The sequence below is a fragment of the Andrena cerasifolii genome, chromosome 11 (genome assembly GCF_050908995.1).
Source record: "Andrena cerasifolii isolate SP2316 chromosome 11, iyAndCera1_principal, whole genome shotgun sequence".
NCBI classification, from domain to species: domain Eukaryota; kingdom Metazoa; phylum Arthropoda; class Insecta; order Hymenoptera; family Andrenidae; genus Andrena; species Andrena cerasifolii.
The window spans coordinates 3626636-3653554 of record NC_135128.1 but is presented as its reverse complement, the minus strand read 5'-3'; the positions used below and the strand labels follow the sequence as shown (position 1 = coordinate 3653554).

Genomic DNA, 26919 nt, shown 5'->3' with positions numbered 1-26919 from the left:
TCGCTGATAAAAGTTCAAGTGGGTGTAGTGGGAAAAGACATTTTCCGTACACGAGTTTTCGCACTTTATAATCATTGTAATAAGAATTACTCAGTTCGCCAAAATTTGACTTCTTTCGGACATGCAACATTCAATAGTCATTTCTTATAGGTTTTCTCGCGCTGAAGACGAATCCGCAACCCGTTTGTCGCCATCAGCCTCAGCTTTTGGGAAATTCGATTTTGAAAAAAAACTGCAAATTTTCCAATTTGAACATCTTTTGTGTCGAAACAGTAATAGTTATTCGGTTCTTTTGTTTCGTCAAATTATTCTGTGAACCCTCCCGAGTGCAACGATGTATGTTATTAATGCGTTATGAACATTTAAATATGTTTAAACAACGGTCAAAGGGAAAAGGACATCAGAAATGCACCCATTTTTTCAGATATCTTTCAATTTATTTCTAAAACTAAGGATGTAGGAGGAAATCTGACTACTCCACGCGATGCAGCAGACAATTTTCCTTCGGAAAGCATCAACAGATGTGGTAAGTCACGTTTTGTTTTCAATACAGAAGCGAAATAGTTTGGCAAAACGTGCGGCGCCGACAGTGGTAGTCAACGGCGGCGCGCGATCCACTGCCGCTCAGCGTAACACAAAGCGCTTAACGCGCTTGACTACCACTGTCGGCGCCGCACGTTTTGCCAAACTATTTCGCTTCTGTATTGAAAACAAAACGTGACTTACCACTTCTGTTGATGCTTTCCGAAGGAAAATTGTCTGCTGCATCGCGTGGAGTAGTCAGATTTCCTCCTACACCCTTAGTTTTAGAAATAAATTGAAAGATATCTGCAAAAATGGGTGCATTTCGGGTGTTCTTTTCCCTTTGATCGTTGTTTAAACATATTTAAACGGTCAAAACGCACTAATAACATATATCGTTATAATTTGACGAAAAAAGCAATCGATTAACTATTACTGTTTCGACACAAAAGGTGTTCAAATTCGAAAATTTGCAGTTTTCTTCGAAATCGTATATCTCAAAAACTGAGGGTGATGGCGACAAACGGTTTGCAGATTCGTTTTCAGCGCATGAAATCCTATGAGAAACGGCTATTGAATGTTACAGATCAAAAGAGCTGTTGGACAATCTAAGAAGAGTCTAAATATGGCACTTGTAACCCTATTAAGGGGTTATGCCTAGTCAGGCGGTCGAAAAGAGGCGAATATTTGTGAATTTTTTTTGAAGAAGCGGAAGCGTATATTTCATGATGGCTCTGGAACTGTGTTATCGTATCCTGATGTTAAAGAACTATACAGCGAAATTCCATTTAGCAGAATAAACCCAAAAATACCCCTCAGTTTCTTTTGCACTGAAAATTTCGCTTGCAGTGATCCACCGGTAGGTTACCTCGGCTTAGGGGGGCTTCCACCACTGACCCACCGGTGGGTCAGGCCGTCTTGAACTTGATGAAAGTGGCGAAAAATATGTAATCTGAATATAGTTGGTGGCGCCGAAGTGTATATACCACACTAAATTAATTCGATATGCATTATGTTTTCCGTCTACTGTTTAAACGCGTTAAAAGTGATTTGATATGGTGTTTTTCATTCCAGGTGTGGAAGGAGCTTTCAAAAAGCTGAAGCCCGACCCTTGCGCTTCGAGTCCTCACATCGGCCACACTCCTACCACCGCCAGTTGTCCAACACCTGCTCGGCGACGGCACAGGACTACTTTCACTCAGGTTTGTCGCGAAATTATTGCACTATTTCATAAATATTATACATTTATAGATAGTGGTGATTATAACATAGCAATGCCGGCAGTGATTATGGATACTGAACGATAGAAAATTACAGGCTGGTGAAATTAACTGAACACCATTTTGCACTTTCTTTATTGAGTACAGCGGGGTATCTTGTAACGAGCTGATTCGTTCTAGAAGCTTGTTCAGGATTGTACGTACCTATGTACATTCTTAATATGACGTATGTAAAATAAGAACATACAAACACAGTTATTATAAATCTAATTTATTATATTTCAATTTTAAACATTGCATTGTTTTCAATGTCGATTTTCTCGAAAATGAAGCGCGATATTAAAAAAAGTTACTCTTCCTTTTCGACGCGTAACAAGTAAATAAGTCGACAAAAAGAAATAACATTTTTTGATATCGCGCTTCATTTTCGAGAAAATCGAGTCTGAATTTCATGACGTTGCGGCCAGTCGCGTGTAGAAAAACGTACCTTAACAGAATCATTCGTTGTAAGTGTTCTAATTTAGTGAGAGAAACTGTTCGTTATAAGATTCGTTCGTTATAAGGTCGTTCGTTATAGGGTACCCCAGTGTATCTACACTAGGCGCCAGAATCGGCTTCCCTTCGGAAATTTGGCAACGTTGCATGTCACTAGACCCGCTGAGTTATGCCTAGTGACATGCAACGTTGCCAAATTTCCGAAGGGAAGCCGTTTTGACGCCTAGTGTACATCCAAGGGCGTCCGGAGATTTTTCCTCCAGGGCGTGGGGTAACTTTTGGAGGCTCTGGCTTTTTTACCCATTTTGTAGTGCCAATTAAATTAAAAATTTAAAACCAAATTTTAAAAATATTCCCTTTTTCAGTATAAACTTAATGTAATCTGGATATAGTTGGTGGCGCCAAGATCAGTTTTGAAAACTAAGCGATTTTTTCTCGAAAACCAGGGGAGGGGGCAACTGCCCCTTTTACATCCCCCTCTGGACGTTTATGTGTACATCGGTTATACAGTTATATTCATATATTATACATGGTGTACGGTAAATGGTGGCACAACCTCCGAAAGATGAGGCCTCATAATAAAATAAGTACAAAATATTGAATAGGTGCTTTGATTGGTGACAGTTTTCACGAAGAACGACTTTAACCCTTCGCTGACACTCTGGGTGTGAGCCACCCTTAAGCTGATTTTGACGCTCTGCACCTTCTATATGCAAAATAAATACCTTTCCCCCAAAGCCTACTTATAAACTATGTTTTTTTTTTAATTTATTTAAACCAGTTTAATGCAATCTATATTCTGTGACTTCACTTTACAAAATAACAATACCATGGTGAAGTAATATACAATTCGTAATTGCATTTCAAGTTCCAATAATTATTTCTTATAAAAACCGTGGAAAGCATCGTCCATGTTGTTGTAAGTAAATTTGCACCCATCGTATTAAATACTCACGAAAGAAATGTAATATGTTTCTAGTAAAACTGTAGTATCTTGGACATTGTTTATGATTTATTATCTCTTCGGTGTGAGCAAAGGCTATAATGTTGCACTCTAGGTGAACATATACCGATCTCGCAGGTAAGAAGTTTGTAGCACGCAGGTAATTAAATAAAAGCAAAGTAGTCTTATTCAAAAGTAGTCTTATTCAAAATCACCTTTTCTCGAGAACTAACAAGGGAAGGTTGCGACATTTGGGACACCGATTTTGATGGATTTTATATATGTTGTAGTGTACGTGTAGTACACCAATATATGTCTCAACGTTGGGTCCAACTCAAGCGTTTCAAAATATTAATAAAAACAGATATTAATGCGGTGAAAAACTGAAACGAAAGCAGGGTTCATTGTAATGACTAGAAACTAATTGAGGCATTGAGAGCACAAACGAACTAACCCACATTGAAAAAAATTAATTTTTGCCTATTTCATATGATTAGTAGAGTCTATTCGAATACATTATTGCTACTAATTAAATTTCGCAAGAAATGTGGGTTAGTCCGTTTTTGTTCTCAATGCCTCAATTGTAAAATTAAAAAATATTCCTGTGGCCATACATCTCTTATCAGATGTCCACGGTTTCGTCAATTTTATTCTTCCATTTGTTTTTACGGTAAAGAAATAAACAAACGGTCAGAGGAGTGCGGCCAAATAAAATTGTTTAAAAATAGTACCTAAAAAATATTTTAAGGATAAAACAATGAAAAATACATTTATACCTTTAATTAAAAAAAAAAAATGACAGCACCAATATCTTTTTTATTAATATTTCGAAAACGCTGGAAACGCCTTCCCTTGTAAGCGACTAATCAAAAAAATTGAATGTAAACATTTTTAGTTCTGTTTTTATGAGGAACCCTGACCACTCATCCCACGATTTAACGAGCACCCTGTTCACCACCCAAATTAATTTTCTGTCTCTGATCACCAGCACGCATTTTCGGAATAGTCTTTGCAGAACGTACCCGTTAGAAAAATTTTGACGTCACGTGCTCCACATTTTCCACAAGCGTTTCCGTTTATTGCTCGGACCTTTGACGGCGGGATTACTTTCAACTAAACTCGCTCTACCTTTTTCAATAACGAAGTTTCGATTACCTCGATCCAGGAGCTTTCGTATAGCGCTCAAATTTCCTGCCGGGTAGTTTAGATCGGCTTCACTACGGCCTTCCAATTGTTTCGCAGGAGCAGCTGGCAGAATTGGAATCGGCATTCGCAAAATCTCATTATCCGGACATATACTGCAGGGAGGAATTGGCGAGGTCCACCAAATTGAACGAGGCCAGAATTCAGGTGGGTGTGTTGCATTTTTTAATCGAGAGCAACGAGCAAGCAGCGGGGTAATTAATCGGATGTTTTCGCAAACCCATTTTTCTAGTGGTCACAGGTACTAATCGTGGGCGTACAAGGAAAATCCTCTAAGCCTGTAAAATTAAGTTTCGACAGCAGTCGATTTTAATCTTTCACAAGAAATGTGAAACATAGGGGTGGTAAAATTTATATTTTAACAAAATTTGACGTGTCGAACGACTACTATTCTAAAAGTAATTAATAAATATTTTACTTGCATGCTTATCTTTTTTTTAAATTAAGTATTTTTATTTTTCAAGAAATTTTTTATGGTTTGTCATATACCATTTGAAATGGCACAGAAAAAAAACACACAGCGTTTTGGTGAAAATCGAACCATACTTTTTCGGGGAATTGCAATTAAATGGATTTGAGAGAACCAGAAAATGCGGTGGAATTTATATTAAAAAAAATGGCAAATGTATAAAACTGTACACTATCAGAAGGCTCGATTTTTTTGCGAGTCTTGGCGCAAGTCGAGTTTAGATATCTGTTTTTAAACAAAAGTTATGGCGTTCGATAGATTTCGTAGAATACGAAATTTAACACCCTCTCTTTCTTACCCCCTGGAGATCTAGAGACAAGGTAAAACCTGGAGTCGATCACTAGTTCATGGGGCTATGAATGTACAAAATTTGAAGCAAATCGGTTTCGGGTAATTTTATAGGGAATTTGAGTAAGGTCCTTTCATCTATTAGAATGGCATTACTTTGGTTTAAATTAGATTTTAATCAACCATTCTCGACATTTGAAAGCGTAATTACTTGCACTTTAACAGCCCAAGTAAATGTAGAGGATCTATTTCAAAATAGATTCTTCCTTTCGTAACGTTTTCATTTCACTTCCAAATTTATCAGTTTAATCTAACGAAAAGTTTTAACAGAACGATACGCTTTATCTGAATATTGTTGAATGATTTGATTTTATAAAATATTTGCTGCAATACTTGGCACGATCTTTCTAATTCTCTCATGGTTTGCAAAACTTTGTACCTTGGTTCTCGGGCATTGCCAAAACTTACAAATATATTTCTTGTGCACCCGTCTTTTTGACCCTGACTCACGCTGTAATTGAATCAAAGACGCATGTAGGGTGATAAAATGAAATTAGGGGCGCAAATGTCGATCCAAGACACCCCATGTCTTTCGAGGGTTGCAGAATCGATGAAAGAGGAGTGAACCGTTCCGAATAAAGCTTTTGATACTTACAGTAAATGTTGCAGAGGGAAAAATTTATTTAAGAAAAAATGCCAAAATTTATTATTTACTAAAAAACAAGCAGTAATTATTAATAACTCAACATTCTCCCTTGACGTGTTTTAAAAGCGATTTTAAACTATCAAGGAACGATGGAATTATGTTACTTTTTATCTTGACCTTGCAACTGAGGCTATAGCATTCGCTAAAAAATTTGCAAGCCAACGCGAATCTACGATAACACGAATAATCTAAAGGGTGTAGCTGGATAAGCATAGTGAAAAGTGCCCCAAACCAAATTGAACTTTGTTTGCGGCAGTTGATAGGTTCCTCTAAGAAAACTATTTCTGCCAAGTTTCAACTCGATACCCCTACTACTAGGGTAGTTACAGGGTGAAACGTAATTTACAGTTTAAGCTCCATTAGATTTGTTCTATTGAATAGAAACTTATACAAAAAATCAGAGGCCTTCTGCCCATTGATACGCGTGTCTGTGAATTTTTTCTGAATTTTCAGTGGCAAAACCGAATTTTAAAAAATTGAAAAATATTAAAAATGACGATTTCAAAGTAAAAATTTCTAATTACAACGTTTATATTTTTACAGTTTTGGAGTCTTTGTATGGTCATTAATGTCTCATTTTTTCAGATTTTTCGATAGGCTGGAACGCAGTCGCAAAAATCAAAAACTGATATTTCTTACCTTCCAGCGATGCTGACAACACTTATACACGCAATTAGGTAAAACTTCACCCTGACAAACGGTAAAATGCTATCAGATTAATTGCATTGACTCATTTAAAACATGTGAAAGTATTTAGAATTGCATATAACACCCGTTTAATGAAAAAAATATATTCGTCGTACGAGTATGCCACAACTTTGCGTACGGGAAGGTAAGAAATATCAGTTTTTGATTTTTGCGACTGCGTTCGACCCTATCGAAAAATCTGAAAAAATTAGACACAAATAACCATACAAAGACTCCAAAACTGTAAAAATATAAACGTTGTAATTTGAAATTTTGACTTTGAAATCGTCATTTTTAATATTTTTCAATTTTTTAAAATTCAGTTTTGCCACTGAAAATTCTGAAAAAATTCACAGTCACGCGTATCAATGGGCAGAAGGCCCCTGATTTTTTGTATAAGTTTCCATTCAATAGAACAAATCTAATGGAGCTTAAACTGTAAATTACGTTTCACCCTGTAACTACCCTAGTAGTAGGGGTATCGAGTTGAAACTTAGCAGAAATAGTTTTCTTAGAGGAACCTATCGATTGCCGCAAACAAAGTTCAATTCGGTTTGGGGGCACTTTTCACTATGCTTATTTGACTGCACCCTTTAAACAATTTTAGAACTCGCTCAAAACAGTGGTGCACTTTGATCTGGCTTCTCTGATATATTCTAGTTAATGCGCTCTGTATTTTAGTAAAAAAAAATGATTAAAACCCCACTCGATTTCAAATCTTATTTAACACTACCAGATTTACATCTAGGAAAATGATCTCTGATCCATCAATGAAATGATGGCGCTCCACTATTTTACACGCGCTTAAATTTTGCACAAGAAGGGGGCTGCGCCATTCGTTGGAAATTCAAAACACCAATGGGGAGAGGGAATGCAACAGATTCCAGAGTAGTAGTGTGGTTTTTAATGGTATTAAAGGAGGATGGATAGGGGGAGCACGGCAGCACGGTACAGCATTCGCGGTACGTCCCTACGCAGGCATAGCTGGCCGCCGAATTTTGAGCGGTACATATTAAAACAGTCGCCAGTGCGTTTCGTTCTTTTGATATATAATGCAGGATGGTGTTGTTTGAGTTAAAAGCCCGGGAACCACGGCGACTTAACCCTGTTAAACTGCGATGCCAAGTAAAACGCGGTTTGCTTTTACTCGCTGGTTATAATTCATGCACAAAGTGTCCAGGCAGGAAGCGACTTCACCAGAGCCGCCAGAGACTTTCGAACCTGTTCATTTCACCCTCGAATGCAATAGTGATACGCAGCCGTAAATGTTATTCCGAGCTGTTAGCTTCGATACGTCGCTGCGTGCTTGATTCGAATTAATCCCTTATCGAACTCTTTCATCCAGTTTGTACGTTTCCCTGCCGTAATTTTAATTCTACCGTTTAGGATCGAATCGCTCGTAATTAGAAATGATAGCTCGAAGTCGCAATATTTTTCCGAGAAGGCATTATTTGTTTTAATAGATATAAGTGTTCTGCGCGCTTCTGGAAGTATTCCACTTTACAAATTGGTACGTGTAGAATTTAGTCAGCTGTTATCATAATTGCAGGGCTGAGATTCATAGGGGTGTAAGTCACTCGTACGGTTTACTGTTGTAAAAAAGTCTGTTTACATATTGCAGTTGTGGGAACAGATCTAATTATAAATATGTATGTACTTAACCCTTCGTTGACACTCTGGGTGGGAGCCACCCATCAGCTGATTTTGATGCTCTGTACCTTCTATGCGCAACATATATGGTTTATTCCCTAAGCCGATGAACAACTATTTTTTCTCTCAAAGTATTATATCCCAATAACGACTCTGTGGATTTGTAGCTTCTAATATTGAAATTTGTAAAAGTTACAATTTTTTAAAGATTTTCTTCGTTTTTTTTCCACATGTGGTAATCTAGATTTTTTTTTACAACAACTGCGGTAAAATTTCAATCAAAAATATGTGGGAATATATTCTAGAGACCTTGCAATAGATCCATGATTTTTTCCATAATAATTGGATTTCTTAGAGGAGAATGGCAGTCGTTCAAAAATTTCTCTGGGTGTGAGCCACCCAGGTATGTCAAAGTCGATCGAAAAAGGAGGTGTGTCAACGAAGGGTTAAAAATTTAAGAAAATTTGAATTGCTAATTTATTTTTATTTTTTCGTTTGTCAGCACAACGCTTGAAAAGTGTCCAATCAGCATCAGCACTACTATAGCGATACTATATAGGCGAAAATTTAAATTTGAATTTTAAGTTGTTAACAAAATTTTGGAAAAATATTCATGTCTGCAGGTTCCTTTTTCTCCTAAAAATGATTATATGATTATATGATTATATGAATATTCATGTCTGCAGTTTCTTTTTTCTCCTAAAAATGATTATATAATCATACTATATAGGCGAAAATGTAAATTTGAATTGTCAGTTGGCCTGGGTGCGGGATAGTTTTCTTTTGATTAACCAAACACAACTGTAAAAAAATATGGAAAAATATTCATGTCTGCAGGTTCCTTTTTCTCCTAAAAATAATCATATAATCATATAATCATATAATCATTTTTAGGAGAAAAAACACCTGCAGACATGAATATTTTTTCAAAATTTTTTCCAATTTTCTTTTACAGTTATGTTTGGTTAATCAAAAGACAACTATCCCGCAGCCTGGCCAACTGAAAATTCAAATTTAAATTTTCCGCTCCGCCCTAATCAGCCTTCGTTATATTAATTTATACTGCTCATGCGTTGTGCTGACACTTACGATTGTGGAACTTACACCAGGATGCTTCGAAACGCTCTGCTGTTGTTATTTAAGTGCTAAAGAGAAATGTTCTTATTTCCCAGTCGAGAATGAAGTTATAATTTAATTCACTGTGATTCTCAGCCCTCCATATGTCGCATAGTTAAAACATTATTCAAGTTGTTTATCTGAATATTTAAGCACATCTTTATGCTATTAGGTACTGAAAGTGTTTTCACTAAAACTTTGGGGATTTATGTTGTTATTAAAGCAAATGAAAACGACTTAATGATCACACGTTTGGAAATTAATTAATTTCGAGTAGAAAGACGTTTTATATAAGTTACAAGTATTGTCGCCCTGCTTGCCAGCTAAAAATTCTTCGATTATTATTTATAACATAATAATATAAAGCAGTGGTGAGCAACCTTTTGTCCGAAGTGGGCCACAAGTAGAAACATACTACACTACGCAGACCGCAATATTAAATACATAAATATAACTAATCCAAGAATTTTAATTTATGGGCTGAATTTATTATTCCTGACATTGATTTACAATAAAACTTTTTTTTTTAAATTTGAGGTACTGTTTATTAGTAATATATACACAGTGATATATACCTACATATTATAATATAAACAGGTATATGTATGAAAATTTAAAAAAATTTAACGATTAAACAATTGTATTACAAATCACTTAAAAGGGCATTAAATAAAGTACCAAATAAAGAGTTTTCAAATTTCTTTATCATAATGAAGTTAACAGAAATAAAAAAAAAATTAAATAAACGTTAAAAAATATAAAATTAAACAACATTAGAAAGGGATAATTTTATCCTATTTTTTGGCGCAAAATTCATTCCGATATCTTTTAATGTTCAGGCGGGTCGCGGGTTGTTCATCACTGATATAAAGAGTATCAGGTACACGCTACTATATGTCACTTGCAAGGGCAGTGCATGGGGTTCGGGTTACCAAGTGGCTTAGGTCTGTAAATTTTGCATAAGATGTGTAATAATGTATGAAAGCCATAGGATGCACTACTGACGAGTTTGCGAGAAAATCGGTGTCAAAGTTTCGCCTTTTTGACCCTTGGTATATGTATACAGAAATATGTTAAAACAAAACCGTAATTAAGGATGTATCGGACGTTCAATATTAGGCAAAATTATATGAAATTTGAAATACTCGAATATCTACGTCTTACGCATAGTAAATCTAGATATAAGAAACTCGATCGACAGTTGGAGTCTTATTTTACTCCCAGAAATTTATTTTTGCAAATGCTTTTCGAAGCATTAGTTGCTAAACTTTTGGCAGTGAAAATGCCCAGAATTCACAATTTTCTCAAGTTATAAATTATATCTTTAAAACGGTGTGGTGAAAACAATTGAAACTTGGCAGATATTTTCATCTACCCATATACTACATGTACAAAAAAATTGAAAACACTGGTACCATTTCTTCAACATTTTTTCAGCTGTTTTATCTGTCAATGTCGTCTCTTTCCATAAGAGCACGTGTAAAATCAATGCCAATTAAAATCGTTATAGCTCAGCAACCGTTCAGTGAATTCGTTTAAAATTTTTTGAGCACATCAGGAAGATTAAAAAGAACAATCTCACAAATTTTCATCAACTTGGTATCATTTTGAAGATAGGTTCGATACATCCTTAAGCTGCACCAGCAGCAAGACTGTAATCCATAGTAATTTCATCAATTTTACTAATTTTTAATTATCCCTACGATAATTTATTTAAATCAGTTTCATTCTTACACATACAGATTCATATACAGGACCTAAAAAATACGAAACCTTTAAATTTGATCTCTGCATAAAGTCCCTGTACTTAACGCACTACTCTACTTACATCGTACAAGCTACGAACTAATTTTATACAAAATTTTGGCCAACTAGATGACCCGAATGCTTGCCACATTGAGATTGTAACATCGAAGCTAAGTTTCACCACTTTAATCTTCAACTGGTGGGGTGGGGTCTTACGGGCTCCATGACGATTCTTGAGATGTTCGTTTACTTCGACGTTCTCTCTTTCACGCGAGGATACAAAGCAACTAATATTATTTTCATATCCCTGACAAATAAGATTCCATCCCTGTCACTTGTACTAATATAAAAAAAAGAAGTTGAAATTCTACTGTGTACATAAAAATAACACTCCGCCTCGCCAGTCCAGGGTTAATAATCACTAATCCAAATCGCCTATCGAAGTTATAGTTACGCATTTTTAGGGGGCGCGCGAGACAAAGTATTCCCGAAAATATGAATTTGCCAGATCCGCTGTTTATTCCTCTAATATTTCACGCCAGGGGATTCTTTAAAAGCTCCCGCCTTAGTTACGGCATTTTGTGTCTTGAAAGATGGCGACACGCGAGCAGGCTGCCCTCGGATGTAAGGGAGATGGGTAGGGAACGGCGGTGGCAAAGTTGAGATGAGTTGGGGAGGAAGGGTGGTTGGGTGGCGCTGTACCGGAGGCTGCCATTATATCTGAGCCGCCATTTTAAATTGAATTTTCTCCACCCTAGATAGATCTGAAATGTTTCGGTCTTGCCGAGGTTCTTTCTTCGCTGGGTGACGAGGGGTGAGATGAGGAGAAGATGGGGAAGGGAGAAGGAACGGTATAAGAGGAACCAAAGCCCCTCAGGTTATACTGCTATCTTTCTCTTATGTTTTCAACCCCTGTTTTGCGATGGATACTCTTCAACCTCGTACCCTTCGCGCATAGTGCCTGCAAAATGTGGCCTAGGGTTTTTCCTGCGCACATGTGCGGGAGAGATAAGAATTGCGGAAGCTTGCAGGGGGTGTAAAAAATTCACCAATAGTCCTTGGACAGACCTGAAAGTTATTTCAATGAAATATGTTAAAAATGATTATTCAGGCAATACATTCGTAACCTTATTTGATTGGAACTTATTTCCAAATACTCGTACGCTGTATTACTTGAGCAGACATGTGAGATTCTTTTAAATTATTTCGTTATTTGGTTACCACCCGAGTAATTTATTTTGTTCTTGAGGATTTTCTTAGACGGTTGCCTTTCTGAGAGCAAACGCTGTTGAGCTTTAAAATTAATACGCTTTTTTATATGTTCAATAGTGTACTTTGAGTTATTTGCTCAGGATATCGTAGTTTCAAAGCACAGCTGTTCGTACTCAAGTTCGCCTATTATTTTATTTAACACAGTAGACTAAAATAGAAAGCTACTTTGAAATTGAGGCATTCGATGGGAAAAGGGGCACATCAGTCTGTGTTTTCCATAAGCCTACGTGACCTTTTTCCATCAAATGCCTTAATTATTTATTCAATCCTATCACAGAATGAGGATATTTTTTCCAAGTCATCCTTGAAATAGAAATAATAAAGTAATTCAAATCATCTTTATTTTAAATGTTGATTTTTATTCTGTAGATACTTTAAATAATGTTTAACCAAGTCTTTCTTAGAAATAGGTACTAGAAAGACACAGACAATATACAAAAATGATACGATTTAAATTACTGTAGTTGTAAGTGTTAATTGAGTCTTCCATGAACTGAGTAATGAACAGAAAAATTAATAACTTTACTCCTAATTCACTAGGGATGTAAAAGAAAAAAATAGTATCAAATTTATTCTTCTCCACACATCTGATGCGTGCTTGGCATGTATAGTTATTTAATTTTCTAATTATTAAATTTATTTCTAAATCCTTCTTCCCTTTCTAATATTCTAATTTTATATAAAAGTTGCACGAAGCTAATCCTGAAGCTCAATCGATGTTTCCAAAATTTTAATTAGCATATTTACATGTTAAAACAACATCAATGAATATAGGTACACAATTATTAATGAGATCGTACGGGAGACTCGTCGAAGTTGAATTTTAGAATGCTCTGTTATATTATCAATTTAATGTCCTTTAACGTCATAGTTTAAGCATGGAGCAGAATTGCTAAATTAAGTGGTCTCTTCGAAACGATAGAAAAGCTATCGAGAATTAATTCAAGAAGTAACGAAAGCCTCCGCGGTAATGATAATGACAAAAAAAAGGGTAACACCGTGGTAAGAGAATAATTCTCGAATCACCGCACAAGAAATCCCATTACGCCGAGGAAAAAGAAAGGTGAATCCGAGCCCCGATATTGAGTTAGCTGAGTTTTCATTCGACCTTTTTACTTCGATTCGACTTCCGATCGAAGCCTACCTACTGGGCGTTTTACGAGAAAATCGACTTCCTATCTGCGAGGAAATAACAGAATTCGCAGAAAGGAATAGAAATTGTCAACGTGTGTTTTCCGTTTTATCGCGGTATCAGGAAATTTTCACGATACTTGAAAAAGCAGCAAAGCACATCCTCTGTCTTTCATTCCAACAAACATTTCTATTTCGACGTGCCGTCGGGTACGATTAATTTTCGATATCGTCATTTTCAAATCAAAAATCACCTTCCATTCCATCATTTTCGGTATACTAAATTATATTCTTAATTAAAATGAGAAAACAGATTGAAACTGTTAACCTCGTCCTTTTCGTAGTGAATTTTGCAGTGGATAGTGAAAGTCTTGCGACGTTTGAAATCTGGATGTGACACAGAATTAAGTAAAGTGGAAAATCGTGTGATCTTCTGTTTGATCGAAAAGTTGACAATTTATATCCATCTACAATGGTATCGGCGCACTGGATCGGTCAGATTAAAACAATTATTATTTTAATAAATCAAAATAATACATCAAAGCTATTTTGCAATTAATTAATTATATATATATTAGTTTCCGACGTTTCGATCTTGGTTTAGATCATCTTCGAGGAAAGTTAAAAACATATATAAAATACTGCGTATGCTAATGAAAATAACTCACCGTGCTCTGGCACAACGCGTGACTCGCGAGTCGGTTGGAATAAGATTTAACTGCAAAATAGCTTTGATGTATTATTTTAATTTATTAAAATAATAATTGTTTTAATCTGACCGATCCAGTGCGCCGGTACCATTGTAGTTAAGTTTTACGGTCGAAATTTAGTTTATTTGTAATTATTTATAGCCATCAGTACAAAAATTTAAATGGCAATGTCACAGTGGAAGGACAAAACTGAATAATAATAATGCAAAATTTTAAATAAGTTCTATTACAGAAAAAGTATTTTTAAGCAAAAAAGAATTCACAGCGCGTTTAGCTGATTGTGAAAAAAACAGGTATCATTTTCTTATACTTATACATTTTTGCTAAAATCAACTCAGATTTATCCTAACACTGCACTCCGTGCCGTTTTACTTGAACTTCTAGAAAAAATGTTTCACAAAGGAAGAATGGTATAAAAAGAAAGAGGACTTATACTTCCTTCTAGAAAGGAATCCTTTATCTCCAGATCCATTTTCTCCCCCTGTACATGGGTTACCTATCAGAGTGCACAATATTCTCTCAGGCATACAGAAAGATAGTTTTCTCGGTAGTGGTCCTCAAAGTAGCAGACATTTTGAGCTGTTCTCCCCTTGAGAGGTACTTTCGCTATCCTATCTCCTCATACTATCTTCCTCTATAGCAGAACGTAGTCGGAGGAAGGAAGGGAGGGTTGGAGAGCACAGTTATTGAATTACGAACTCTTAGCTTTCCAGTTCTTGCATGGTGCGCACCTTAAGGGACGCGCACAAGTATGTTCTCAAAAAGCTCTTCCGAAGTGGCTGAAAATAAAAGGCGCCGTCTTTCACAAAATCTCTCAGAAAGTCTTCTTTCTGTCCACACAAATTGGCGTGTATTTATAAATATTTCCAAATTACATATTCTTAGATCTGCAAGCCCTCCAGGGGTCTATCCCGGACATAAATAAAAATGTAGACAGCGTTTTTCCTGAAATTAAAATCTCCAGATAAATATAGAAAAATAGATCATTTTCGTTTGCAGAAAACAATGCACTTGTCTTTAAGAGATTGTAATCAATTTACAGAATTTTTAATATATATGAGAAGTTCACTCTCTCTCTCTCTCTCTCTCTCTCTCTCGCTCTCTCTCTCTCTCTTAACAAAGTATTAATTTTTCTGAGTATAACATTCTTCTTACTTTCGTCAAAGTAAAATTTATTTTAGTTTAAAGGAGGATGGTGGAAGATTGCCATTTTAAGTACCATTTGAGGGGATTTGAAATTGATAAAAAACAATGAGAATGTAAAAATGTTTTTCACACGAATCTCACTTCTATTATTTAGCTACTGCTCGTTCGTAATAATTAAAGCGTAAAACTGCAGAAGATTAACTAGTTATTTAACCTGCTGCATTAAGCACAACGCATTCATCCTCTGATATTTATCAGTTGAGAAAAATCAAAGGGGTTGCACTCCTTCTTTCTCCTGTCTTTCATAAACAATTCCTTTCCATAGATTCCCTAATCGCATTGTTCATTCCTGCAATTATTTCTCCTTTTGCTGTATCGCGAGAGTTGCTCTCTGCAGCACCTCCCTTTACACGCACACACGCAATGGTAACTCTGCAATTTCTCGTCAAATTTTGCCCCATGGTCCGGGTTCCGTACCCCTTGCTCGGGGCCCGCGTGCATTTTTTCCTTCCCTTTTAACCCACCTCTCCACCCTCGAATTTGAAAGCATCGCCGCAGGCATTCCGCGGGTTGTACATCGGAGCCACCATGGGCTCCGCAGAGGGAAGCGTGCAGAAGCATAAATACAGAAAACAGTGGAATGGCCGAATGATATAACGGCATGGAGAACAAGCCGGAGAGAAATGGATGAATCGGGATACCATGGAAAAGAACAGGCAAAAACGGAGGAAGTAAGAGAGGAAACTTGATCGAGCCACCCTCGTGTTACCCACTTCTGCAATGGCGTGCACACGCGCGCGCACGATACAGGGGATGAAGGAGAGAGAGAGAGAGACTGCGAGAGAGGGAGAGAGAGAAACAAAGGGGAGGGGGTGCACGGTAGAAATGTCGATAAAACATGTTGGCCAATGAGGAAGCTTGGAGTGACGTCACAGGCATGGCATTGGCCAATCAGAAGCGACCGGTAACGTCACCACTAGGGTGGAAATAAGCCGACCCCAACCAGGGGACAGGCTTCCCTCATTCCCCGAGGAGGGACGGAGGGAGGGGCGGGGAGGGGTTGTTACTTGGAAAGAGGGGTAGGTTGGCAGGGAATAATAAGAACCGCGAAGAAGAGGGGCGATACGAACAAGGAGGCAGGGGAAGGGATGCCGGGGGTTCTGGGATTCCGTGTAGATGCTGGGGAATCGCGGGTGGCAGTTCAGGCAACCCCAATATGGGTTTACTAATCCCGCGAAACAATGGAAATTGCCCGATGCAAAATGGCGATGGGTAAACTATCCCCGGGGAGACGAATGGGTGCTAGTAAAAATCCAAATGCTTCCTTCGTTCTCGAGCCACCGATCTTGATCAGATTGGTATCAGAGCGGGAAGCTTTGAAGGCGCTCGCTCCGGAGGATTAAGGGTCGCGTGGTATTTCTATGACGTCGCTTGGCTTTGTTCGCGTTCGATAAATATTATGCGGTTTTGAACTTGATAGTGGCTCTCTGTGCGAGAGAAAATTGTAGGGCGAAACATTTAGTGTATCGGTGGATACGAAAGGCTGAGTTCTGGGGGTACATTGAGAATAATGGTGCGGTGTTATGACTTGCTAGGGGAGTCCACAATTTCTGCGCCACTGTTTTGGGTATATTTTAATGTTGCACATGAGTGGTGCACAGTATGCAGAATTATTTGTTAAACGCTCAGGGGGCAGTGCTTAGAACTTTTGCTGAAAATTAAACTCCAAGTTACTCGGAGGTTCATAAGATTATTTCAGGCTTAGTATGTGCATTTTTACTAATTTTTCTACTATTTCTAGGATTTGTTTTTCGAATCGACTTCCATTTTGGAGGAGACGAAACTTTCAATCTGATTTCTTTAGGAAGATTTGGGCGAGAACTGAATAAATGGAAGTCTCGTGAATTAGTAATATTGTTGAATATAAAAGGAGATTTAAACGTTATTTTTCGTTTGTTAACAGGTGTGGTTTCAAAACAGAAGAGCGAAATATCGGAAGCAAGAGAAACAGCTCCAAAAGGCTCTGACTCCAATTCCTGCTTGTCAAGGCGCCATGATGAGGAACATCTACCCCGGTGCTAGCAGAGGTTATCAACCGTATCCTCATCCTCATAATAGCATAAACGGAATAAATCGCTATCCTCAAGTAAGTTTTTATTGCAAACTGTTTTTTTTTTTAGAAATTACGTAGATAGTATCAAACGTCAGTGACATAATACGAAGCTACATATTTCAAATACAATTAAATATTTGTTTCAAAAGAAAACTATTCTTTTTACAGTCTACTTTGAGAGGAATATCATCTAGAGCCAAAAGAGGCGAATATTCGTGATTTTTTTTTGAAAAAGCGGAAGCATATATTCTTACAGAACTTTTTGCGCTTAAAAGAGCAACATTTAAAGAACATTTGGTAATTTTTTCGTAGAAAAATATTTACGTTTATAATAAAATAACAAGCGACATCCAAGAAGCATTTTTAAAAATTTGCTTTTGCGGTGAGCACTGCCATTCGGAACCAGATTATCTAAAATCAAAAAACAAAAAAGATTTCGTTAATATATTAATGTATCCTCAGGTTGACGGTGAGAATTTTCCGAAATATTAATTTAAAACAACATGGCGGCTATTTAAAGTTGAAGTCCTGATTTTTTTTTCGTGATTTTTGCGTGATTTTTGCACCCCTTAAAGTATCTACCAATTATGGATCTTACGTTAGTAATATATTTCCAGCATAAGCTTCACCATAACTTCGGTATTGATTATTACTTTTCGGTTTGTATTATCTGTGGTAAAGCCCCGCGCCAACGACGTACAAATTAAACAATTCCTTTTGATACTGATGTAACTCTTGTTACTACTAAAGAAAGGAAACTGGTGCAGTCGTTAAAAATCCCATTATTCATCAACTATAATTGCATTACCCTTCGTCCTTGAACAGCATTTTTATATTACCTTGCTACATTATATTACCACGTCTCATTTTTATAGCAGTGATTAAAAGCGTCGAAAGATTTTGCAAATATCTTTTTCATAGAAATTCATTTTTAATGCGTTCTAGTCACCGTTCCTTTTTTTTTTAAAAAAATATTATAGGGTAAAGGACCCAATTACTGACACCTAACCAATTACTGTCACCTTAAGCTATTTTACTTAAAATAACGAATAAACAAACGTTGTAAAGTCATACACAAAAAGAATTATGTAACTCAACCTATAGATTATATAATATAGTTTATTTATTCGTTATTTTAAGTAAAATAGCTTAAGGTGACAGTAATTGGTTAGGTGTCAGTAATTGGGTCCTTTACCCTACTGCTGTATAATCACTGTATCGCAGTACATAATATTTAGGTAAATGCGTAGCGTCAGTTGAATGAAAAACAAGAAAAAAAATTTCAATTAACATTATGTTTATACGTTTTGACGTGAGTTGCTTGTACGGCAAATGATGCATCAAATCCAGTAGCAACCGAATCGCCAAGCCCCACCCTCCCCTCCCCCCGCCCCACAAATGAATTCGATGCGTTTCTCGTTAATGATTTTAACCGAGGTATTAAATTGAAGTGCACCTGAGCGTACGTCCAGCGCATCGCTATCGGTCGATGTACCTAAATTGCATTTCGACTGATTAGTTGGGTCGGACGGATTACCGAATGCCTACCGGTTTAATTAAGCCAATAATTCGTCGAGCGTGTCGGTTTGCAAATAAAAAAAGCTTCGAGATTCTCTTAATCGATCTCGAAAGCCACGTTTTGAATTCCACTATACATAATAAGATTACTCGGTAATATTCGCTCCGACCTTCCTGCTGTGACTTTCTTAATAAACTACCTGGCGCAGCACGGCAACCCTGTCGCCATATTCGAACAAAGCTTTTTAGGTTTCTCTTGAATAAATGATAGAAAATAAATTTCGGCTATTCGGTGATTACGGTCTATTGAAGTCTTATCGAAGTTGTGAAGATTTTTGTTCGTGATTTCCATGCATTGAAAGGATAATGTATGTTATGCAATTGCTTTTTGTTTAATAATTATTTCATAGTATTTCCATTTTTAGTGGTTTTGTATTTCTAGAAATTATTGTATTGTACTATTTGTTGCTGTTATTTTAATGTACGTACGTAATACATTAAGTTAATTGTGTATTTGTTTTATTAAGGGGGGATTCTCGTCTAACAGCCCCCAAAGTAACTGATATTTCAGAATTTTTTTTTAAAAAACTGTTGGTCGTATTGGATTAAACTCTTTTGGGATATGAGGAGGCATCTTTAAGCTTGTAGAAAGTATTTTTTTTACTTCGATTTTTCTTGTTATTTATTAATTATTGTGGAATCTTGTTCACCTCTTCGATTACGTAACTCCTGCTGGCGGGGTGTGTAGCGCCTGTCACAGTCATCTGATTGCAAAGAAAATAGAAGTTTTTTAAAGCTAGATATTTTATGCTGGGATTGGACCACTTTAAAGGAAGAAAATGAAAAATTGAAAGAGTTATAGCGTTTGAAAGAAAAAGTGAGTTTTTTCCTTGGACAAATTTTTCATATTATTCTTTATATAGACGAAAAAAGTATTATAAATACAAACTAAAATTAAATTTTTGGGTACAGTCCCAGCGTAAATTATTTAACTTTAAGGAAAATTTTTTCTTTTCGCAATCAAATGACTGTGACAGGTGCTACACCTGACGCCAACATCGTCGAAGAGATTCCACAATAATTAATAAATAATAAGAAGGATCGACATAAAAAAAATATTTTCTGCAAGTTTAAAGATGCCTCCTTATACCCCAATAGAGTTTAATGCAATATTAACAATAGTTTTTTTAAAAAAAAATCATAAACTTGCGTTATAAGCACAACATACGTATACTATGTTGTGAAATGATGTAATATAGTAAATTTTATAATCACTACAAGTGTCATTTAGAATTTTATTGTGAAAAACGAAGTTAACTCTACTTCTTTCCATTTCATACGAGGAGCTATAATTGGGCCAAGTTATGCAGAAAGCTACCAACCCTCAATGATCTGAAATTGAGTAAATTTAGTTTAAAGATTTTAATTGTTAAAGAAAAGTAGCTTTATTTCTATTGGGAATATTTTATATCTTGTTATTGTTTTACAATGTTTTTTAATGGGTTATTTAATAGTATAGAATACTAAGAGTAGTAAAATTAATATTATTTTAAACTTTCTGTAATTTTTGTTTTTAATCCTAAAATAGAACTATGGCTAGTTCTACTTTAGTTTTAATAATCGTATAATGTGAAAGTTGTTGTATAGGTTGGTAATTTTTTGCAAAATAAACCTTACAAATTTATGGGATACGTGCTGTGTTTAATTTCTAGTCATTTTGAGGGTTGGTAGGTTTCTGCATAACTTTGCCCTGTTGTCTGAATTTTTGAATTACCTCACTGATGTGTATTAAAACACATTCTTCATACTATCCAAAAAGCAGAAGTTCAAGTTTACAAAAATGAGCTGCAAATGTTTGAATTTATCAATATCAAATTACCCAAATTCTTCGCCTCAATTTCATTTGATTATAAGCGACAGAGTTTACTTTTATGCTTTTTACATATTCCCCTTTAAACTCCGTTACTACACTATTGTCGCGTGAAAAACAATTTACTCACACAGGAATTTGTTTGCACAGATGGGTACAACGTCTTATCCAAGTATGACCCAACCATTTTCCATGTCGCATTCAGCGTCGAATATGTCGGCAGTTACTGGTATGAGACAAGACGCCATGGGTGAGTGTAAACAATTTTGTATTATAATGAAAGAAAATAATCATTATACCTGGTTTAGTATCTTACACGAGATTTTATTAATTTCATAATTCCCTTAATGTAACAGTAATTACTACACATATATCACATAGTATAATATAATATTGTTATAAGTTACTAACACCTTGGTTGATTTTGGTTAACATTTCTGGTTAAAACACAAAAACATTTAGTGCATATTATTAATTTGCTCATGTGAGGAAATCAATTTTTAAAATACAATTAATGTTATGTGTTGCTGTTTTCTTTCATAAACAATCCACCGAACACGCAACATATTTATAATAAAATATTAAACAATGTATTGTCTTTATTGATCGACACTAGTGCCCATTAATGAACAATGCGATGCACTGTTACATTCGGAATTGCGACTGAGTAAGCAAACGTAATTAAATTACATAAATTAATACATTTCAGAGAAAAAAAAAGGGAAAGCACGCTCAAAAGTACCCCTGAGTTACGGGAATAAATATTAGAAACACACGTATGCGTAATGTTCAACCTGAAATTACTAAAAAAACTATACGTAATGAATATGCATCGCGGTCGCGATTTGCCGATGGAAGACGAGTGACAATAAATTGAAAATGTAGCATTGTTCGCAATGGACCAACGCCAATGTTGCCAAATATTACCAGTACAGTAGAAGCAACGTGTGACAGGTCAGACACGTCAGCCAAGTCACGTACAACGGGCTGCCTACTCAATAATGCTGGAAAATCGATTTTAAAGAAACCGAAACATTTTACGAGAACATTTCATACTGCATCTTTTTATTAATTTTAATACGAACAATCGTCTCCTTTTAATTTGCGCGTAAACCTTTTCTGTAAATAAAGTCTATTAAATGGCTATTTATTATCTGTGAGGTCATATCATACGAAAAAAAAATCTGCGTACAGAGATTATATAATGTTGCAAGTAAATGGCAGATTTTCAAAAATTGTTATTCTATAATTTCTATTTACAATTTCGCATTCTACTGCTTTTTCGTCGCCTGTGTACGCGTAGATACTTGGTGAATTTTCAATTTTTATTTCGTCGAAAACCGAGGCTTCTGTAAAACAAAATTAATCTACTCTTTCGACTCGTTTTTGTTTCTAAAGTCCCCCGTCTTCGTGGTTGTATTACTAATTACAGGACATCCTGTATAAGTACGAATTCGAACCAGGCCACCGCTGATAATTACTACTGCCCAAGTGGAAGTAGTGAGTAATAGACAGACACGCCAGCCAAAAGCTGCGCAATCGTACCGCGTCCCCGACGTGTTTTCAAAATCGATTGCTTCAAAGACAGAACCATGCACGGTGAAATTTTGATTCCACATTTTTTCACTTATTTTTACACGTACAGTCAATCCTTTTTCGAACACGAATTATGCTCCACTCTGTTTGCATAGAGAATTGTGGCTCTGAAAATAATAATAATAATATTAATAATAATAATAATAATAATAAGTTTATTTGTAATACAGGCTCACAGCCTATTACAAAGCAAGTTGTTTGGTTTTCTATATTATTTATTTATTTCTATATTATATATTATTTATACTCTTATAACCAGTAGGAAAAAAAACAAACCTAAACCTAAACCTATTTATACTCTCATTACATTTCAATTAGCGCAAGTTTTCTTATTTTTATGACTGACTGTACAAAATAAAACATATTCTTTGCTTCCTCGATATTCCCAATATTTAATACTTCAGGGAACTCTTTTTCCCTAACTTTTTGTGCACGTGGCTCTGAAAAGTACAATGTTAAAAGACACTGACTAACAAAAAAAAATGGTGTTTTATCGAAAAGGAAATCATAGTAGGTTAGACGTAAAGGTAAGAATCTTGTACTGCTTCTGTTTCAACCGTTTCGTGTAGCTGTCAAAAAGACAATGGGGGGAGGTCTAACTGCGAAACTGCATAGAGCTAGCCGTTTGTGCCAGTCGATACTTAAACTGCATTTGTGATGTAACTTCGTGGCGTTAAATTGCGCCAAGGTCGCATTATGGGATAACGATGAATTCGTCACTTTTTATTTAACAAAATATCGATATAAAATATGCAATATTCTGTTGGAAAATTCTGTTGAGACTGAAATAAGGGTGGCAATAAATGCAAATATTACTCTCATCCCAGCGAGTTCTATATTTCTCTGGGGGGTGCAGGATTATTATTTTTGCTGCAAGACACTTGGGATATTTAGAATGCTATGTAAGATTAGGTGCTAATTTTTTGGGACGTGAAAATTGATAACATATATGTTAAAAGAAACTTTTATTTTTAATACAAAAAAGAAACTGTTTAAGCTTGAGGTAAAATTTGACTTATACTCGTTTCTCCACCCACCAGAGTTTTGAAATTATTTCTCAATACATAAGGTCAATTGTTTAGACGCCATTTAACTACTTAGCATTTATCTCAGGTCATATATCTGCTCTATGGTAACTACAGTGGGTGATGAAATTATTAGGGTCGCACGAAAAATATGTTTTATCGTCCATGTGACAGATAATGTTGCCTACAACGCTACCAACTGTATGTTTGCAATTTCCAAACATCAATACTTCCTAAAAAAATAAAACTAATTCAGTGTAACTAGGGTTCATTTAAAAATTAATTGTTTCGACGTAAAATTGTCAATTTATGCAGTTGGATCTATTAATTTGATCGCTCGCTGTATCATTGACCATAATTGATCGAATATTATCCATGGGGACATAAATAATTTTAAATAACCTTCGAAGCACGAATTTGCAAACAGAGCACAATTTTTTTTTTTCATAGTTTTGTTCAGTCACCTAGTAATTTTACCTAGAGCACTTCTTTCACTTAAACTTCCAAAGACTAATTCGAGACTAAATATTTTTGTATTAGACGAATTTCTAAAGGTTTTGAAACATTGTTAAGGGAGCTTATTTATGACATTGTAATACTAAAGCAATTTTCGTGAAGCTTAATGTTTACGAAGCATCTTAATTACAATTACAATTCGATTACATTTCGGAACAATGATACATTTTCTTTTATGCTCGATTAAAATTAATTCCAGGTACAGATTTACTGTGAATCAACTTCATCAACGACTTAAATATGAATATTTGCTATTTGACGGTACACGCTATTAATGCGTGAAATTTAAACTTCAATTTATAACGTCAGTATCAGAAAAGAACAATGTCGTTGGAACCCAACAACGCTATTTATTTGGTACATAAATCGATTGTTATTTAAGTCGATTGTTCCCACGCAATTGGACAGAAGGAATACTTTTATAAGTGTTCTAAGCAATACTAACGTAAAAGTGAGGGTATCATTCATAGAAGACTTCTTTGAACTTTTCTAGTACTCTCAGGTGTTGACCCAAGATTATTGAATAATTTTGTAAAAAGCTGGACCGGAAATGATGGCAATCAGAGGTCCGCACAAACGTTCGTTCGTTCAGTCCAAGACGTTCTCTCCATTTCCGCTCGAGCGCCGTCTTACACCATTTCCGGCGCAAGATGGAATATCGCTTTTAAATCGAATCAAGACTATTCGCGAATTGGCTGTCTGCTGCTCTTCATATAAACGTCTACATTGAGCGTAGATCTTCTGCCAGCGTCCCAGGTTCTCGTAACGATTTAACGTCTTAATGCGATAGCAAATCGGTCGATTAACGGCCGCGATAAAGCTCCTCGGAAAATCTTTAAATTGAATCATCTGATTGCTTTTCGAGAGAAAAGAAATTTAGTTTCCCCTGTTCAGCTGTGCCTGATATGGAGGAATCAATGAGCATCTTTCTTCTCCTCTCTCGAATTAAACAGATGCGCGCATACGTAGTTCGTACAATCTTTTGCGGGATTATAATGCGATGCAATATTGCGTATAGAAGGCTCGTTATTACTATTGATTATTACTGCAGGAAATTGTTCATGGATATTATTTTAGTAGCAAGAATTTCTCGACGTATTTCACTGCTTCTATTTACTAAAATTATTTACTAAAATTATTAAGAATTATTTACTCAAAATTAATTGAGAATTATTTACTCAAAACTAATTAAGAATTATTTACTTAAAATTAATTGAGAATTATTTACTCAAAATTAATTAAGAATTATTTACTCAAAATTAATTAAGAATTATTTACTTAAAATTAATTAAGAATTATTTACTCTAAAATAATTAAGAATTATTTACTCAAAATTAATTAAGAATTCTTTACTCAAAATTAATTAAGAATTATTTACTCAAAATTAATTATAAACTTTGTTTTATTGTATCACTTATATTGCAAAACATGTTCGAAGCTATTGCTACCATATTACGTCCCTCTTGAATTCATATAAATTTTATAAATAACATTTATCTTGTTACTTGAAATAGTGGAGATATTTAATGAGTTGGGGAGAAACCCAGTATAATGTGTTGTTGAGTAGGTGTGGTATATTTGTCTATAAAACAAAATTCTATATAATTTTGCCTCTTATATAAAAGAAGGAATTTATGAAACTTAGAAGTAGAGGTGATCATTTCGTATTTAAATAGTAACTATAATATAAAATTATCAGATAGCACTGTCCAACAAAATTGAACCTTTACAAAATTGAACCTTTACAAAATTGAACCTTTACAAAATTGAACCTTTCTGTAATATTTAATAGCCATTTCTTATAAGAAATCTGTAGATTTTTGTGCACTGAAAACGAATCCGCAAACCGTTTGTCGCCATCACCCTCAGTTTTCGAGAAATTCGATTTTTAAAAAAATGCAATTTTTCAACTTTGAACATCTTTTGTGTTCAAATAGGAACCCTCGCGAACATAACCATATAAGTTATTATTGAATTATAAACATTCAAATATGTTTAAACAATGATCAAATGGAAAAGATACCCGAAATGCATCACTTTTTGCAGATATATTTCTATATATTTAAAAAACTAAGGGTCTAGGAGAAAATCTGACTACTCCACGCGATGCAGCAGACATTTTTCCTCCGGAAAGCATCAGCAGAAGTGGTAAAACATCTTTTGTTTTCAATGCAGAAACAAAAGAGTTTGGCAAAACGTGCGGCGCCGACAGTGGTAGTCAACGGCGGCGCGCGATCCACTGCCGCTCAGCGCAACACAATCGCTTAACGCGCTTGACTACCACTGTCGGCGCCGCACGTTTTGCCAAACTATTTCGCTTCTGTATTGAAAACAAAACGTGACTTACCACTTCTGTCGATGCTTTCCGAAGGAAAATTGTCTGCTGCATCGCGTGGAGTAGTCAGATTTTCTCCTACACCCTTACTTCTAGAAATATTTTGAAAGATATCTGCAAAAATGGGTGCATTTCGGGTGTTCTTTTCCCTTCGATCGTTGTTTAAACATATTTAAACGGTCATAACGCACTAATAACATATATCGTTATAATTTGACGAAAAAAGCAACCGATTAACTATTACTGTTTCGACACAAAAGGTGTTCAAAGTCGAAAATTTGCAGTTTTCTTCGAAATCAAATTTCTCGAAAACTGAGGGTGATGGCAACAAACGGTTTGCGGATTCGTTTTCAGCGCACAAAAGCCTATAAAAACGGCTATTGAATGAAGACCAAAATGGCTGTTGGACCCTGTAGTTTGATAGAACCTAACGAACGATTCAACTTTTGTATAAAGAATTCTTTTACATTTCTTATATTTTGCAAAATACCAATGGACATAAGAGAACGTCCGTTGTTCTCCAAGATTTGGCTTTGTTTTCAATTCTCGAGTCAGGTACGTGTCAAGTAAGGCTCGAGAATTGAAAATGGGGAAACAATATGGTAGATATTTATTCATATATCAAACTTCTCTTCAAACCAG

The 26919-nt window shown here is 35.6% G+C and overlaps 1 protein-coding gene across 1 annotated transcript in view; it reads left to right on the top strand.

The window, feature by feature from the left end:
• Positions 1–26919, top strand: part of LOC143374579 (homeobox protein unc-42) — a 43717-nt gene that overhangs the window by 14015 nt on the left and 2783 nt on the right. The window contains exons 2-5 of the mRNA XM_076822827.1: positions 1597–1724; positions 4423–4530; positions 17268–17450; positions 20956–21055. Coding sequence (XP_076678942.1) covers positions 1597–1724; positions 4423–4530; positions 17268–17450; positions 20956–21055 — 519 coding nt within the window. The remainder of the gene's footprint in view (positions 1–1596; positions 1725–4422; positions 4531–17267; positions 17451–20955; positions 21056–26919) is intronic.